This window comes from Chenopodium quinoa, unplaced genomic scaffold, assembly GCF_001683475.1.
Source record: "Chenopodium quinoa cultivar QQ74 unplaced genomic scaffold, ASM168347v1, whole genome shotgun sequence".
Taxonomy (NCBI): Eukaryota; Viridiplantae; Streptophyta; class Magnoliopsida; order Caryophyllales; family Amaranthaceae; genus Chenopodium; species Chenopodium quinoa.
This window is the reverse complement of record NW_018745024.1, coordinates 9,893,531-9,912,907: the sequence shown is the minus strand read 5'-3', so window position 1 is coordinate 9,912,907 and position 19,377 is coordinate 9,893,531. Positions and strand designations below refer to the sequence as shown.

Here is a 19,377-nt window from a genome sequence, read left to right as displayed (position 1 = left end):
CTCAATTCAGTTCAGCTCAGCTCAGTTCAATAAAAAAGAACATGTCCTAAGTCCGTACACATTTCTCACACATATTGCAATAACCATTTAAGAACTCAATTTTGATTATGCAATCTTCTAAACTTAATCATATTTACAAAGAAGAAATATTACAAAATAGAAGTAACTTCGTTGTTCTATGGAAAAATCTTTCCGTCACAACAAATAATATTAGCAATACGTTATGCCAAAGACAATATAACGAAACCACACATTAATTGGTCCATGCCATTCAATCCCTCATCACTTTCACTTGGTGATGCGACATGGAATATGTCTAAGAACCTTTACTACTTTTCATGGGTCCAATAATAATTGTATTCAAACTATAAGCGATGTTTTTATTTGAAATCAATTTTTCTTTTTTTGGTTTTGGTCAATTCAATTTCATCTAGGTACCTAATTATTCAAAAAGACATATTTACCTTTGCCATGCATGTTACTTTTTTTTTTTTTTTTTTTTTTTTTTTTTTTCATTTTTACAATAATGTTTACTTTTTCATTTGTAAATTCAGATCATAGATTGTAATTATATGCATGGTTTTCCTGACATTAATAGTACGTTACGTATAAAAACGCCACAAAAGAAATTAGATATTCCTATGTAAGAAGCTTTCGCTTAAAGCTGCTCATGTACTTTGGATTAGAGCTGTCAAAAGCTGACCCGACCCGAAATACCGACCCTAACCCAACCCTAACCCTAACTCGTCTGAACCCGAAAAAATGGTGACCCAAACCCGACCTAACCCGACCTAAAACCAACCCTAGACCCGAGTTGACCCGAGTATTTGAGACCCGAACCCGACCATGACCCGACCTAGAGAGGACCCGACCCGAATGTGACCCGTAAATTATTGACCTGAACCGAACCCGAGAATGACCCAAACTCGATTTAACTCGTCAAAACCCGAATTCAACCCGACTGGTTACTAACCCGACCCGAGGTCAACCCGACCCGTTCCTAACCCGACTCGAATTTAAACCCGACCTGAGGCTTGCAACCCGACTTGTTATTGACCCGACCCAAATTCAACCCGACTTCTTATTGACCTAATCCGAATTTAAACTCGACCTATTACTAACCCGAATTTTAGGATTTAGGAGTTTTTAGGATAAAAAGAGTACTCCGTATTGACTATTGAGTTTCAGGCTTTTTTTCAATTTATTAACATGGATTTCAATTATGAAACAAAAGTGGCCTTTCTCATCTTACTTGACTTATCTCTTACATAATCCTCGTCAAAGAAAAACTGAACTGGACAACAGCCACAAAAAAAAAAAAAAAAAAAAGACTGAATCTTCGTATATTAAGGAAGGTTGCACTCTAATGGCGAGATTGACGAAATTTTCCACCATGAAATCTCTATTGTGATTGATTTTATTTTTCCTAATTATCTTCAACTTCCTATATGAGCAATGAGCTATATGAGGACATGAGGTGATAGAGTATTAGAATAGAGTTGTGACTCTATGAGCTATCAATGCATTTTAAACGTATTTGAGGCAACATGAGGTGAGTGAATTTTGTCTAATTTTTTTTTTTTGAAAGATAGTGATTTTGTCTAATTAAATCAGCCAAATGTATTTTTTTTTCTTCTAAATTTATCTTATAAATAAACTTTTTTTTTTGAATAGAAAAAACATTTCATTAATTAAAAGTCATACGACATCTACAATAGAGATTCGACGTTAACAAATACATAAGATTATAACCCTTAAATAAACTTCCATATAACTACTTATATATTTTTTTCAAATGTTAGTATTCACTTGTTTATTTTAATATATTTTTAAATGTTTTAAATTATGCAATTTTATTTGGAGCTTTAAAAAAAAAATTAAAAATTTATTGACTTGAACCGAACCCGACTCGAACCCGAGAATGACCCGACTTGAATATGAACCGACTTGATTATAACCCGCAAATTATTGACTTGAACCGAACCCGACTCGAACCCGATAATGACCCGACCTGATTATAACCCGTAAATAATTGACTTGAACCGAACCCGACTCGAACCCGAACAGAACCCTAACTCGTTTAAACCCGTAAAAACCCGAATGTAACCCGACCTGTTTTTCACCCGACCCGAATGCAACCCGACCTAAACCCGACCCGAATGCAACCCGACCTAAACCCGACCCAAACCCGATAAGATGTATGACCCGACGTGACCCGACTCAAGCATGACCCAACCCGAACTCGACCCGCATAGGTCCCGACATTAACCCGTATTGACCCGACCCGAGATGACCCGACCCACACTAACCCGACTCAAACCCGACCCATTTACCCGAATTGACAGCTCTACTTTGGATAGATTTTGATGACTCATGTATGTACTTTGGAGGTTTTTTTTTCTCTATTAAAAATGATTTCTTTGATTGATTTACATCTTGCTAGGATAATTTAAAAAATAAAACACTTTATTTTTATATGAACAAAATATGCTATGTTATCTTTATGATTACTACTTGCACTTAACTCAAGATGAACACATTAAAGAATACATAATAAAAAGAAACGACAAATGTAGAAAGTGTAGTATGTATCATTGTTAGCCATATTACATGCTCATTTCTTTACAAAATTAAATCACTAGATAAAATTATCGACCCACAATTTTTTGAATACTTATAGAATCTTCATCATCAATTAAGGAAAACGTTATCTTACATGAAATGATCGAATGATTGATGATTAGAAGTTAGAAAGACGATGTATGTCTTATAATATTTTGCCTCATGACCCATCTAATTAAAGCTATTGTTTAGTGATGGAAGAGTGACATATACAACTCAAAATCTCCAATAATGTAATTGTAGACGTAAAGGGGTACACCAACTGCTATAACAAACTACTCGTACCAACAAAGTTACTCACTTTCTTTCTACCAACAACCACCAATTTCTTCTAACAAAGATTCAATCCATTATTTTTTCTGACTTGTATTTATTTATATAGGGCATAATATATTGTATAATATATGAACGATAAAGATATATTTTTTGGGGACCATGGAATGATGGAATATTAAATAATTTAGAGGAATTTCCTTAAGTTTTTACAAACTTTATGAAAAATGTAAGTATGTTTACGTTGTTGCCTAAAAAAGTTAGAAACAAGACTTGTCTTTGTTGTTATTAGTGCTCATTTGGGAATCTCTAATTTATTTCTTTTATTGGTCTTTCATGTCATACCAACCTCATATATGATCTCATTCCTACTCTTCACAAAAATTGTTTGCATCATAAGTTTTTTTTTCCCCTTTCTCCCATAATTTTATTTATTCTTTCCTTCCATAACTTGGTATATATTATTGTGATAGATTTATACCACTCAAATAATTCGATCTATCTCTATTTTCTTGATGGAAATTGAAAATTTTGTTGATTAATTTGAGAAGATATAGATTCTGTTAGGGAATTAAAGAGTTAGTGGCTAGTTGGATGATCAATTAGCTATTAATTGTTAGCCATTATTAATTGGATGTATTAAATTGGATATCAAACTATTATAATAGGTATTTTTTTAAAATGAATTAAAGTGTTTAGTATATATTTTTTATTGTTATCTACTAATCTATTGAGTAATTAAAATGACCGTTGATAATATTGGAATAATATATTGGTAGAAAAGATGGGAGTAGTAAATGATAAAAGTAAATTTGACCAAGTTTAGGGTAGAATAAATTGAAGTCATTTTACGTTCTATATTTTACATTCACAAACATGTATTCCAAAGAAACTCGTTCAAGCAACTTCCATAAATTAGTTTTTTTTTTTTTTAAATTAAACATCTCTTTCAATTAAACACTCATAAGATTTAAATTTATCAATTAGAGACAGAGGGATTAATATATATAGATTATGACATAACCTCAATTTTTTTTTTAAAAAAAAAAGTGTAAATCCTATATTTCAAAAAAAAAAAAAAAAAAAGGTGTAAATCCTACTATTAAATAAATGTAATAACCTAAATTCAATTGTCACAATTATGAGAGATCGAGAGGGAAAACTAATGAAGCAATTTAGTTTATTTACAAAATCTATAACTTCTAGCAAAATAATGAGAGACATGCTTTAATTTCTTGCTTATAAATGACAAAATGCGACCATAAAATTAGCCACATATTGCAATTGGGAAGTACAAACATTATACTACGGAGTAGCTAGCTAGTACATGATTAATCACAAGAAAAAAGATTAAAATGTTTAGATTGGTTGGAGAAATATAATTGGACAGCCAGCTAATAAGAGTACTGGTTTATATAAAGAAACACAAAAATAAAGACTAATTAATCAACAGTTACAAATAAAATTAAAAAAAGGGAAAAAAAATTTAGCTAGCTAGTCTCTTCATTCTTGAATCCTACCTAGTAATTGGTACACTTCTCTTGCAATTTCATCCACGGAGTTTAGCTTGCTCTCATCTTCTACCTGAAATCATATATAATAACTTATGTGAGATAATTATTAAACATCTATATTAGCACATATTTTATCGATAATTTTAAATTAGCCTAGTATGCTATTTCACTTAATTTTGTACATTTGTAGTCCTTAATAATAGCTACTTAAACTTAATTACATGCATCACATCCACAACGAATCCATCTTTAGATAATAATCTCTATCCATTTTAAACAAATTTTATTAAAGATTAAAGATATTTACCTAATGAAATTATCTATATGTAGGAATGTCATGTATCTGACACGTTACAGTTAATTAGTCAGTCAGTCACACATATATTTAACTAAAGATTTAACATAAATCATATCATATGCAAGAGTAACACGACATGACTACATTTAATGCTAAGTATATTATTCAAGCGAAAATGATAACAATCCAAGCTAATTAAGGAATTGAATTAAGATAGTTTCAGAATTCACAAACCTTGAGACTAAAAGAGTAAAGGACAACTCCATCATCAGCAGTGTTAACATTAAGATGTAGGACGGACAACCTCAAACTATGCAAGCCAGACACAAGCTTAGATAGCTGCTTAGGCGGGCGCCTTAACCTTATCTTAAGATGTGCGTGGCTCTCAACCATTGTAACCTCTACATCCGCGGCTAGCCCACCACTACTAGTACTACCTCGAACACTAGCATGATCAAGTTGTTGAGGGCTTGTTGCGCCGCTAGCCTTTGTTTGATCTTCATTATCAAGATTGCTATTGCTAGAAAATTGTGGAAAAGTGAAGAACTCTCCAAAGGGCATTGTTGTAGAGCTTGATGATGAGTTACCGTTTGATTCGAGATTCTCTTTCATTTGCTTCTTTGCACTCAAATTTTGTACGTTATGTTCAAGCTCCTTTACAAAGTTGATTGCTGCTCCAACTATTGAAGCTTGGTCTCCCTTTAATATGTAAAATGAAAAGTAAAAGCAAAGTTAGCTTTTACTTTTTACTGGCTTACACATTGCTTGCCTTTTTTTTTTCAAAATAGTTTTGTTCAAATTGATCCATTTTAGGAAGAGCTAGAGATCTCCTTGCCTTAATTACATATATAAGTGAAATTGATAATTTAATTTTGGATTCAAAATTTGATTTTGGCACTTTTGATCATGACTTCACAAGAGCATAGTTTTTGGGATCAATTCCCCTTATGAAGATTTAGCATTGCATTTCCACATAAAAGCTCCTCTTTTTTAAAAAAAATAAATAAATATAATAAAGTGAATGTCTTGTAAAAATTATAAAGTAAAAAATTGATTAAGATATATTTTTTAGTTTGATACAAGATTATGCAAGAAGTATATAAACTAGCATGAACTTATTAATAATGGATAAGCTAGGATCCAAGTTTCTATGAAATGAGGGTGAAATCAAATTCAAATTTAAAAAACTTGTCTATAAAAGTTTTCCTCTTTATTTTTGGGAGATCAAAAGTAAGCAACCATTTCCCTCTCAAAATTTGGATAAACTTGGTCTATTTATTTTTTATTTTTATTTTTTTTTAGAAAACATAATTGCTCCCATTGTAAGAACTAATATCGGGTTGACTATAAAGGGTAAGACAGGATACATACTTCAATTTAGCTACTTAATAGAGTATACTGATCAAGATATTTGGCTTTTCTATTGTACATCTAGGAGAGAAATTATTCATTTATCATCACACATTTAATTCAGATTATTCTGTAATAATCAACCTCGCTCATCTCACATACACAACATTAAATTATTATCTATGTTTAAAAATATTTTTCACCATGAAAATAACAAGAATTTTACTAGTGACGTGACAATTATTAAAGGCGGTAGCTTTTTGTACACAAAAGGCTACACATAATTGACCTTCCATTCTCCTAGGGACAAGCCTCATGAGCTAAGATGTCATAGTGTACATAAAAATAATAATAATAATGTATATAGAATTAGAAGATAAAACTAAGAGAAAATAGAAGAAAGAACAAGACAATACATACCCTTTGAACAAAAGACTCAGGCATCAAAGATCTAAGCACATTCAAGTACTCATTCATCTGCTTCCTTCTATTCCTCTCAACAGCAATGTGAGTCATCCTTTGATTCTCAATCTCCTCTTGGTTCTTCTTAGCTCTAGCACGACGTCGTTGCTTCGGCCTCATCAACATCTCCATAGCAACACCATCATCATAGCCCTCCACCACCTTTGGCTCGCGCTCTTTGTCGGGGGATGAGGAGTTAGCCAACCTCCAACACTCATGATCATAGCTATTCAAGGGTGGTAAATCACTAACAACACTACAAGTAGGAGGAATAACACCATCATCATTATGATGAGAATAATAATAAGAATGCCAATCAAAATCTACTTGATTAGCATCATTATTATTACTATTATTCTCAACTAAGTAACAACTATCATTAATATTGTTACGATCATAAGAAAATAAAGTATCATTATTATTATTGTAATTAATATTGGTAATATTGTTATTATTATCAAACCAAGGTTCTAATAATAAAGGGTAGAAATCTTTGTTGCCATTAATATGGCTAAAAAGGTCTTGTTGATAAACGGCTGCTTCTAGTGCCATCGCTATTAAATTGGGTCGCCCCACCAAATGCAAAGCAAGCTCTTTCTTTTTTTTCTTTTTCTTTTTATTTTTTCTCTATTTTTGGGCAACAAAAGGAAGTGGGATGGCTATCAAGCTAGACTAAGGAAGATAATGTATCAAAGTTAATTTTTTTGTGCTTTCTTTAGAAACATTTTGGGGGTTTTATAGGCCCCTTAATGTTCTACAGCATATATTGCACGTGAAAATATTTGGCTGGTTGTTTTTTTTTTTTTTTTTTTATCATTTTATTTTTTACAAATAAAGGGTAAAATAGACTTCATTAGTGTTGTATAATAAGAAAGATTAGTGAGTGATTAAGTGTGTAGGATTTGATTGGTTCATTGTTGGAAGGATATTTTTGGTATTGTCAAGACAATTTTTTTTTCCTAGTGTATATGTTTTATTCACTTGAATTTCATCATAATTTGTTAGACCAAATACAGCGGATATCTGGTCAAAAAAATCCAATTAAAATAATACCCCCTCTGTTTCTTAGCATCAATTTGATCTACATATTTGTCGAAACACAACTTTGACCATTAATATCTTTAATTGTCTATTAGTAAAAATTATAAGATGAAACTAGACATTATGACTAATCTAATGATATATTAGTATAATAACATTTATTTATTGTATAGATCAGAGATGAAAAAATTAAGTCAACTGTGTTACATGAATAGTACAAAAGTCAAAGTGATACATTTATAAAAAACGGAGTGAGTATGAAATAAGTAAAAAAATAATAATTTGTTTTATACATATATTGGTTACTTTATTCAATTTTATAAAAACAAATAGACAATTCTGATAGGCCGTCGTCGAGCCTACCAAAGATAATAATTCCTATCTTGGTCTCACTAACAATAGTAAGGGTAAGAAAGGGTCGAACCCAAGAGAGGCGTTGAATCAACCACCGAGTACTACCGTTTAAATAAGCTAAACGAATTCTAAATTGGGTTGGTTTTTAGTAACTTCTTCTAACACAATTCAACTAAGCTAAGAGGAGGTTAACAATATTAAGAGGAATCTAGGGCTTGGGTTATACCACTCAACTTCATCACAAATCACAATTAGCATGCAACAATCAAGGTAAATTAATGGGATAAATTAGGGGAAGTCATCTAAAGCACCCAACTACTCTCTCAAGCTAGAGGGATTACTTGAATCATGAATACGACCTACTCTCGTGGTTACATAGCATAAAACAAGTGTTAAAGCATAATCACGATGACATAAACATTCCCTTGACCGGTAATCCCTATTCTCATGGCATTTCGGGTCAATCAAGCATAAGGGAGCTAACTCAAGTTCATCTCTCGATCCTTCGTTGAGAAAGCTTGGATAAATAGTTCTAGCAATGGCCATATACAAGAACTAAGCAATTAAACCACTTAAGCTCAACTAATTAACATCCCACAACAACCAAATTAGCACATGCAACAAGTAATTAGTGACTACATTGAGGGTTTTGCCCAAACCCTAGAATTTAGACTACTCACAATCCATGGGGGTTAAAGCAATTAAAGATTTCAAGCAATTCATGAACAAATTCAAACTAAGGATTAAGCTAATTAACAATCCAAAACATGCAAGAACTAGCAAATAATTAACAACAAAGTAATGAGAAGTAGAAAAGATGAGTAAGAAATGGTTACTATGAAGCTTCAAGGTGAGCAACAATGGTGGATTTTGTCTTCTACAATGATTGAATTTGAATAATTCCAAGCTAATAATTGAGAACTAACTAATGATTTGAAAATTTAATGTTCTAAGACTACAAACTAAGAGAAAAGCTCTGAAAAACTGCCTCCCCCGTACAAATGAGCTCTAAAGGGGTATTTATATGACCCCCAAATAAAAAGGACGGAGAAAACAAGGAAGGAGTTCGACTGCAGGTCTGCACGGACGTGCCAGATTTGGCACGGACGTGCAAGGCTAAGCACGGCCGTGCCAAGTTTGGCACGGACGTGCAGAGGGGGCAGAATGGAGGCAGAAGCTTCTGCCAAGGTCTGCACGGACGTGCAGCTTTTGGCACGGACGTGCAGACTTGCACGGACGTGCTATCATCTTGCACGTCCGTGCAGGATGCCCTGCCTAGACTGCTTAACTTTGGGAAGCTGTAACTTCTACGTTTCTTGTCGGAAATGGACTTGTGACCAGTCGTTGGAAAGCTCTTGAGACGAACTTTAATCTCCAATTTGAATCGTTTCAAAAGGTTGATAAGATCAAAAGTTATGGTTGGTTGAAGTTGACGCTTACGCAAACGACCTTTCAAGGTTCTCCAAAAGCTTTTCATTTCCCTTTAAGGCATCCTCCTTCTTCCTCCATGGCTCTATCAACCAAGCTTGCCCTTATCCTTGCTCACTCATGCTTGATCATGTCCATAGTGCTAAAAATAGCTACATTACATCAAAAACACAAACAACCGGTGAAGCATGGATGGTACAAAATTTGCATAAAAATAGGATAAAAAATGAACTTTGATGTCGATTAATAACGAAAACAAGGTTCAAAAGTACCCTAAAATCATGCCAAATAACAAGTTATCAAATTCCATTCCAATTCAATGGGTACCTAGCTAGTTTTTCACTAAGTACTTGGTGTTGGAACTAATTAACTAATTCTGATGAGTCCATGAGCAATCCCATATGTGAGTGAAAGTGTTGTCCCACTTTGAAAGAGTGTATAAGTGTTGGGAAGTGTATCCCACATTGAAAAAACAAGAAAGTTGTGTCCACCTTATAAGGCTTTGGGGCTACTCCTCTCATAGTCATATGGTTTTGAGGTGAAACCTCCTTGGTCGTGTAAAGTGGGCAGTTATGACGGGTGTGGCAGGCCCAGACCCGTTTAACTAGTTGTCAATAGTACTTGAATAACATAATCAATTCATCGTGAACTTTACCTATGTGAGCTTATTGGTATGTTTTGATCTAATTAAACATGTATAATTAAGGTTATTAATCTATAGTAAGAGATCAATTCAATGTAATTGTCATGTCTAGGGTTATACCGAAGAAAATCAATTAGGGCTAAGTTAGCTAGTGTTTCTCAGTCTTCCCTTTACTTTATCTAGTCTTCTAGGAGCTTTACTTGTTCTACCTTCATCCTAAACGGCGAACAAGTTACCAGAAAATGGCATCTAAGAACGAACTAGATTGGAATTAAATCTCGTCAACATATTGTCTTTTGTGACTCATTATATACAAACATAATAAAAAATATAGGTTAGTACGGTTTGACTAGGGAAACTTTTGTAAACACTAGTGAACATCTGAACAAAATTGTTGGAATTAACAAGAGATCAAAACAAATTAACCTGCTACAGAGTAAACAAATAGATCAAGTAGCGTAGCAACTTGCAATTGCACAGTACCTGCTCCCTCAAAATTTATACAAGTACTAATTAAACAAATAGCTGAGCATATATTTATATTTCAGCTTTATGAAGATTCCATAATAAATTATAAAAAAAATAATGTGTACCTGACAAATTGCTTAATTAAACTAGAAAAGACAAATTGGGAATGTTAATTAAAATGCTAAAAGAACTAAAATGGGTGGTTAAGTATTCTTGTTGTTCTAATTAGTTGTAATACAAAAAGGCTAATCTTTACAAAATTCATGTTAGAAATAAATTAAATTAATTAATTTAGAAATCTGTGGTATAATATATGATTAAACTCCCAAAATTTGGACAGTTTATGCAAGGTTGCGCCCACAGATTGGTCAAAGGTGGTGAAAAATAGTGCAAAAGTAAAGCAGCCAAAATTTGGTGGGACTGCTTTGGCCTGCAAAATGTTATACCCTAGGTGTTTTAAATTGGATTCATAAACTAATTTTATTATTGATATTGTAGGATAATTAATCATTGTAGGATAATTCAATTCCTTTTATGTATGGGGCCTGCATATAATGCTAATGAACATAGTTTATATAATATGTACGGTACGTCCATTGCATGTATATGATGTATCTAACTATTTGCTTTAATTTGTCCACTATTATATGGTGTTAAAGTGGCTCAAAAGATGGGCGTGTCCTGTGCTTCAGAGTCCACATAGGACATGTTTATATTTAGGGGCCGTTTAGTTCGCACGGGGTAATTGGAATGGAATGAACAAAGAGAATGAAATAGAATGGAATAAAAATACCTCATTTATGCTTTGGTGTTTGTTTTAAAAACAAAAAACAAAGGGAATCATTCCCACATTCCCACCACCACCACCACCACCAAAACCACCACATATTTCAATTTTGTATATTTTCCAGCCAAGAAACCGATCGCCGCCCTTCGCCAACCCTCCACTGCCCCTCGCCGCCGTTCGCCATCCCTCCCCCACCCCTCGCTGGCCCCACCACGGCACATCCTCCCTCGAAAAACCTACCTTAAACAAGAAAAAACCCTAAAAACTCCCCTCCCCGTAAAACCGCTAGACTACCCTCTCACCACCCTCGAAACCCTAGGGTTTCGAGGGTGTTGGGAGGCTCGTCTGGTGGTTTTACGGGGAGGGAGGGGAGTTTTTAGGGTTTTTCGGGGGGCTGGGCGAAGAGTTACGAGGGGAGGGAAGGCGGTAGAGGTGTAGAGGTGGTCGGGGGAGGTGTAGTACTGGTCGGGGGAGGCTCGACGGTGGTCAAGGGAGGCTCGACGGTGGTCGTCGGGGCTGGTTTTCTGGTGGTGTTGGTAGGTGTGAAGGTGGTGATGTGGTGGTGTGAGGGTGGGTAGGGAAAGGGAATGGGAATGGGAAAGTCTAGGGGGGTGGGGAATGGAGTTGGAAGGATTTGGGGTAATGAGGAGGGTAAAGGGAATGAATAAAAGTGTTAAACAAACATCAACAAAGGGAATCGGGCCAATTGATTCCTATTCCCTTTCCTGATTACCCCAACCAAACGACCCCTTACTATATTGAGCTGAATTAAACTGAACTGATTAGAGCTGAACTGAATTGATTGGAGTTGAAATGAATATTTTATGAGAAAAGGAAATTTGGAGTTGAACTGAACTGATTGGAGCTGAACTGAACTGAAATTAAGCTAAAGTGAACAGGCCCGTAATTTGGGACTATTTAGGCTTGGTCTATGAACTGTGTGTCGTGCTGTCTCAATGCAAAATTTTTAAGATGTTAGTTTATGCATGGTCCAATCTCACATGTCAGCATGCCAGGTGTCTCAGTCAAACTTCATTGATTTTAGCCTGCTTTATTGTGCAATGTCAATCTTGTTGTTGTGCTTATCTTCTTTTAAATAAGGGCAGTTTAGACCAGGGTATATATGCACGGTAATGTATTTATTACGGATATATAAAGTCAAATTTTAAACTAATTGCAAGACCGATACTTATATACATTGCATTTGTTGGTTTCAAACAAAAATATACAATTCATTTGCTCGTTATAAATGGTTGATTAAGCCTAACTAGCTAGCTAGTAATACTTCACCTAGCCAGCCTACCATCGAACTAAACATTAATTATTAATTAATTGAATGATTATGATGTAAGTAAGCTACCATTAACGTCATGATTACAATGCATTACCTATGACTTCTAATTATATTGAAAATGTACGTATAACTATACTAACCAATCACATGAATAAATTTCCAAAATAAACTTAAACTTGTATAACAGTATATAATTAAGTAGTACGGAGTATATGATAACAATACATACATGCAAAGTAATAATTAATATATAATTATATATACTTGATCTTGGCGATAGAATAAAGCTCATATTTAAAGAAGGGTTTGACCAACTAATACAATCCAAGTGTAAAACTAGATCCAACTGGCCCTAATTTTGAAAGAATCAAATATTTGTTAATCTATCTAAGAGATACGATTGACTACCAAGTCTTCAAGAAGAGTACAAGTGTCCAGCTCATTTTGGCTTACAACTTTATCTATTTAGAGTAGTACTGTATGTCTTATTAATTTAAAATACCTAGTAAGTTACCTCCTTCATTTTCGTTTTTTTTTTTAACTATTTTTTTTTAATTTTTTATATATAATTTAAATATTGTAACATTTATTGATCTCTACAGGAAAAAACATATTCATGCAAAATACTTGCGTCTAATATGATTGAGTATGATTGTAAATTAAACTTATATACGAAGTATTTTTTAAATAGTATGTTTGTACGTGATAGAAAATACTCCATAAGTATTATTTGTATTCAAATGGGACATTTATTTGTACAAAGTAAGGTAAAGTACTTGATAGTTTGTATACTTGTACATGAATAGACACCTATTACCAAGTCAAGCTTGGTCTAGTGAAAAGGAGAGCACCTCCCAACCATGAGGTTGGGGGTTCAATCCCCACAAGTGACAATGTGGGAGAGTGGGATTCCCTTATCTTCCCCCCACTCTTCCAATTTGTCTAGCCCGCTAACCTGGACCAGAAATACCTATAAGAGGTTTCGGAATAGTAGGGCGCTTCTCCTTACCAACCCAAAATTTAAAAAAAAAAATAAAATAAAATAATAGACACTATTTGTATTATTATAAATTTACAAAGTATTAGTGAATAAAAAAATAAAATAATAGACACTATTTGTATTATTATAAATTTACAAAGTATTAGTGCTATGTAATTAAAATAACTTAGTGTATTAAATAAATACCTTAAATTTTGTTTATAATCAACTATGAATAACAATTAGCCTATCTAAATCTGCAATTTTGTTTATAATCAACTATGAATAACAATTAGCCTATCTAAATCTGCAATTTTGTTTATAATCAGCTAGGAATAACAATTAGCCTATCTAAATCTGCAATCAAATTTGATCAAATTTCATCTAATTTTTTTATGGCTATTGATGGTTCGTATCTAGTACGTACTCCTTATATAACTTTACTTATTAATACTATATAGAAGCATAATTGTCTATTTGTTTGTTTCAAAACGCATTTTTGTCTATTTTGTGAACTGTGCACAAGTCACAACCTTAAAATAATGCTCATTCTAGATTTAGGAAATAATATGAAATCCTCTCTAAAAAAATGAAATAGCCTTTCATTTTAAACTTGTTTTCTGAAAAGGACAACCATGCATATTATAGTAATTGCGGGAATCTTTTGTCAAATATCTTATGTTTAGGGCATTAAGGCTATTTAATAAGTCACAAATTGTGCATTATTTAATTTATATAGGGAGTACCCTTAGCTTGTGGAATGATATAAATTTTGTAGTAAATGCCTAAATGGCATACAAAGGTTACGTCCGATAACATGGGATCTTATGCCTTTTTAAGTGATAGCATTATTCCATACTAACGTAGCTTTGATTTCAATAGCTCTACTTTGAATCGATAAACAAACAATCAATTAATATGTTTTTATACTTGTTTTTATAGACCTAACATGCATGGTGAATTTGTCATATATCACAAACATATTATTAATCAATTTTTTAAATAATATGAAAGGGGTAAAAGCCAAGTAGTTTCTTATATCTAATGTACGGAGAATATTATTCAATTCTTATATTATAAAGACATAATTTTTGTAATAACAATTGTTTATAGTGTGAATGGTAGAATTCAGGTACAATTTCAAACATCAATTTATAATAATGTACTGTTAAGGTCTTATGGAATAAATTATCATTATATAATGTATAGGTGGCTCATGAGAGATATTACTCCAACTCGTTTCATAATAATTAACACATATTGACTTTTTAGATTACTCATAAACTAATTTTGACTATTTTCTTCGACCCCAAATTAATTCCACTTTGAAGGAGGGGCGGATGAGATTCGAACCCGTGACTTTTGTGTCACGATGGCTCTGATACCATGTTAATGGACCAACTCAACTAAAAATTCAAGCTTATGGTTGAGGCCCAGGAATATGTTTTATACTCTATCAGCCACAATTTATAGATTCATCATACAATATACTATGTATACTACACTAATTATTGAGAGTATATAATGCCTAAGCATTGTTGATAAGAAGTAGTCGTTTTTATTTAGCCAACTTGATTTAGTATAGCAGTATAGCTAGATATGATCTAGTTTTATGCTTGCATGATTGAATATTATTTCAAAATGAAGCTCAGCTACTCCATTACCAATGGCCTTTCTATCTGTGTGTCCAGTATGTTACAAAATATTCTTAGTGTATCCTGAATATTCCTGACCAAAGTTAATAAAAAATAAGCTATTATATACTTGAAGTACTAGTTAATAACTAACAATTAATTAGTGATTGATCCAATTATTATAACAAACACAGAAATTCATACACAAACTAAAATAAAAGTCTCATTTTACATAGTTCAATTTTGACCTAAACCAAAATCAACCTTATCTAATAAATTGACTCATCTTAAAATCTCATTTATCTAATTTTTATTATAAGTGATAACAATTCTATCATAAAGATGTATTAAACCTAATTGACAATACATATACATTTGGATATATAATTTGACCTAGATAAATTTGATGTTAAATCGAATTACTCAAACATCGCCACAATGCATGAGTTCAATTGAATCTATCTTGAACTATTCGGTGACCATCTCAGATCAAAGACAATATGGTTATACACATTTGACAATATGGCTTTTTTGTTAAAGAGAGTGGGAGGCTACGTTTTTGGTAAAATCAGTTTTATTTTAATATGTTTGAATTGTAGGTGCCATACATGTACACACAACAATCATTTCTAAAGACCTAATTTATGTAGCTAGTGATGAAAAGTACTAGTGTTCCAACATGGAATCAAGGTATCTTCAATAACAATGGTAGGTCATCAACTCATGGGGTCTAGGATCTAGGTGAACATGTCCGAGGAGGGTTAAGGGGAAAAATGCTAACTTATCTCTCTCTCATTCACTCATTGACACACACACTTAATCTTAGGGTCTTACTTGCAACAAAGGAGTTTTATTTTGAGACACAAAATATTCTTTTGTTGTGAGTAATATGTGAGTAATATGTAACGGAAGGAGTATATATAATAATTGATTTCAGCATTAAAGGTTCCTCTCTAAAACTTGAAATTTATCTCATAGGTCCACCCAGATCCAAGATCAGGTGACGTAACCTACCATCATTTTTGAAGATACCTCTATTCCATGTTTGAAAATCTACTATACATTGATAATTCAAGAGTCTAGAGTATGCTCCATTTTGAATTAATTAGTTGCACCACTTTCCTTGTAAAATCACTACATGGACTACTTGAAACTCACACACAGTCTTACGATACGATACATGAAAACCTATTTGAGCAATGGGAGCTCCTCATGACTCAAGACCTACCATCATCATCCTTGAAGACACCTCAATTCCATGCCAAAACAACTGATATTAATCAAGAGTCTAGATTATATGTAGTTTTTTCTAGAGGTATTTGTAGTAATTCAGATCATGCAATACTATTAAAATTGCGAAATAGAAATGCATTTAGGTTGTGGTGGGTGAGATGATAATGCATCCGCCCCACAAAATTGCATAAATGAGAAAATTATGATTGACAAAAATGTCAAAATCCCATGAATCTAATTAACTAAGAATACAAACAAATATTGAATTTTGATAGAGTCGCTCAAACATTGCCCTTTAGAGACAAGAAACACAACCACCAATTAGGCCTCTTTGGCTGTGTCCTTGTGCAAAACTAGGCTTTACATAATTTATTATCTAATTAATTTCAAATGTCGTTATTTGCATGTTATACCACAATTTATGGTCACCTAAGCCAAGTTATATCATGGTTTGAACTTTTTTTGTTTGCATTTGTATGTCCTCTTCTTTATTTTGGCTAATTTATGTATTAAAATTGGGAAACTGTTAATATAAGTAGATGAGATTTCTTTTTCCGTTTGATTTGCAAAACTATAAAAGAGAAAAGTGAAAGTGTAAAACTTTCCACTTATTCCTTGATAATTGGAAAATGACTTCTTGAAAATGCTCCCTCAATAATATATGAACACGACATAAATATTTATACGGATTATTCTAAGATATAGGAACGTCGCAATAAAATCAACAATGGCAATATAGGATAGCAAATGTGTAGAGATATAATGTATTCTTTTCTCTTAATTATATTTAACAGGTATATATAGATATATGCAAATAGGATCATGTTACCCTATCTTCGCTATCTAATGCTTCCCCACGATTTGTCTCTTGAACTAATGTAAGGTCTTGTTTATTTCAACATATTTTATATTGAATCTCGGATTGTCCGATTAAATCTATAACTGCACCCCTAACAGGTGCTAGCTAGGCAGTTTTGATCTGAAATACGTGATTAATAAGTAAGAGTTCACAAATTTAGAAAACTTTACAACATAAACAGGAATCACCATGTCTATCCCATGAATCGGACCCCCTTACGTCCACTTTTGATGAATGATCATCAATTGAAAAACTATGTTGCAATAATGACAAACCTTTTTATATTTGGAAGAACTTGTTAATTAACGGCAAAGAATCCTGAATGTTGTACAAAAATCTGGTTATAAACCATTCAAAAGGCTTGTTACCAACCTTAAGTTACCCCACAAAAACATGCACTTTTATATTAATAATTTCATGTAGTTAGTCAATCAAACCACCAACAGGAATGACAAGCACATTCATACGAGAATTGTGTTGAGGGATGAGCCCACGACCGTTGTTTTGAAAGGTCTTTGATTAATACTCACTAGTCATTAGGGGGCTAATTAACCTTCCGGATTTGGCTTGACTAATAATTATTCGATGGAGATGGATGTTCATTATTGTATATTAGAATTGAAATGCATGTCAATTTTAGTCATAAGATGTTGAATAATAATACTCCTCTAATTGTACATAGATTTTAAGTTTCTTAATCTTCTTTACGAGCAAGAAATACGTATAAACGCTACTGTCTACAAACAGACACTTTTAAGTTCTGCAAATGGCATCATAGGTTATTGATTGAAATTAGCGGAAAGGTAAAATCATGTATGTTATGATACCTAAGCCTAATTAGGGTTTTTAGGTCATCCTTTGCATACCATTGTCAATCTATTAAGAGGTATTGAGTTTGCAATCATGAAAACCAAAACCCTAAAACTAAAATCAACTTAGGTATTAGAGCACAACTCTTTGGAAACTCCTTTGGGGCCAAGTTTGCTCTTTGTGCAACTGCCTAGTCATCGTGATTTTCCCACATCAACATTCTAACCACATATTGTCACACGGTCACAGCAGTCATTTTATATTTTGAGTCACTTACTTTAGATGTAATTTTACTCAAAACATATAATTTTTGAGTCACGTAATGTTCAAGGTCACGTAACTTTTATTTGTCACCATTTTTTTTTATCTCTCCATACTTAATTGTATACTTCCTTTGATGATCAAATAGTGGTTTATTTTAAATTTTTATTATTTGATAATATTATTTTGACTATATAAAACGTGTGACTAATACTAACAGTAAGAAATTATATTGAGATGGAAGCCAGTTGGCAACTAATGTAAGTCCACGTGGCAAAAAGATAATAATAGAAAGATTTGATGGGGGCACAATTGTACTGCTGCCCCTCGTGCAGGTACATAAATACACTATTAAAATGGTAGGTGGGAGCATATTTTTGGTATTACGTATTAGTCAATTAACTTTTTTTCCTTTTCTTTTTTGTTTTTTGTTTTTCGTCGTCAAAAATCGAAAAACAACGGCGGCATTCCGAAACCGCTTATGTGTTGTGTCACATTAGCTGTTATTGCTTCCTATTACGGTGATTACACGGCAATTACTATCTAATGTGCGTGATTAACATGCGCTCCAACGGTTAATTACACTAAATATAGTATTCGCTTCGTCCCTTAATACAATGTTTCTTTTGAACATTTATTCCTCACATAATAAAGAGAAAGAAACATTGTATTAAGGAACGGAGAGAGTATCTTTTTATTATTATGTACGTATGATAAGTCACAAGTTCAAATCCAATATGGTTACTGAAGAGTGTAGGTTACAATCTTATAGGAACTAGCTTTGACTTTAAGTTGTTCCAACTGTTTATAAGTTTGGTCTTTCATTTGTATTCTTAACTTTTAGGAATGTATCATATCCTTCAAGCCATTCAACTAAAAGAAAAATCATATAGCTATGGTTTTGAATCTTTTCATTATCATGCTTGATTATTTCCTAAGCTAACCTTTTTTTTTTTTTTAAATGTTGTTTGCCTATTATAAGAAGAGTAATTACATGATTGAATGTGGTCAAGGTGTCACATTATAAGACATAGATAATTAAATTAAGTGTATGTACAAGTTGCTAC

At 32.9% G+C, this 19,377-nt stretch overlaps 1 protein-coding gene across 1 annotated transcript; it reads right to left on the bottom strand.

Annotated features, from left to right (window-relative positions):
• Positions 1 to 4,079: 4,079 nt before the first annotated feature.
• LOC110708581 (transcription factor bHLH94-like) lies at positions 4,080 to 7,139 on the bottom strand. Its single transcript, XM_021886753.1, has 3 exons — positions 6,478 to 7,139; positions 4,942 to 5,406; positions 4,080 to 4,479 (listed from the first exon to the last, which is right to left on the bottom strand). Exons 1-3 carry the CDS (start codon positions 7,069 to 7,071, stop codon positions 4,399 to 4,401), a joined length of 1,140 nt encoding a protein of 379 aa, XP_021742445.1. The 5' UTR covers positions 7,072 to 7,139; the 3' UTR covers positions 4,080 to 4,398.
• Positions 7,140 to 19,377: the final 12,238 nt, after the last annotated feature.

Coding starts and splice junctions, on each gene's coding strand:
- LOC110708581 (XM_021886753.1), bottom strand. CDS start 7,071: ATGGCACTAGAAGCAGCCGTTTATCAACAAGACCTTTTTAGCCATATT. Junction 5,407..6,477: donor CTGAGTCTTTTGTTCAAAGG/GTATGTATTGTC, acceptor TACATATTAAAG/GGAGACCAAGCTTCAATAGT. Junction 4,480..4,941: donor TTTACTCTTTTAGTCTCAAG/GTTTGTGAATTC, acceptor ATATGATTTCAG/GTAGAAGATGAGAGCAAGCT.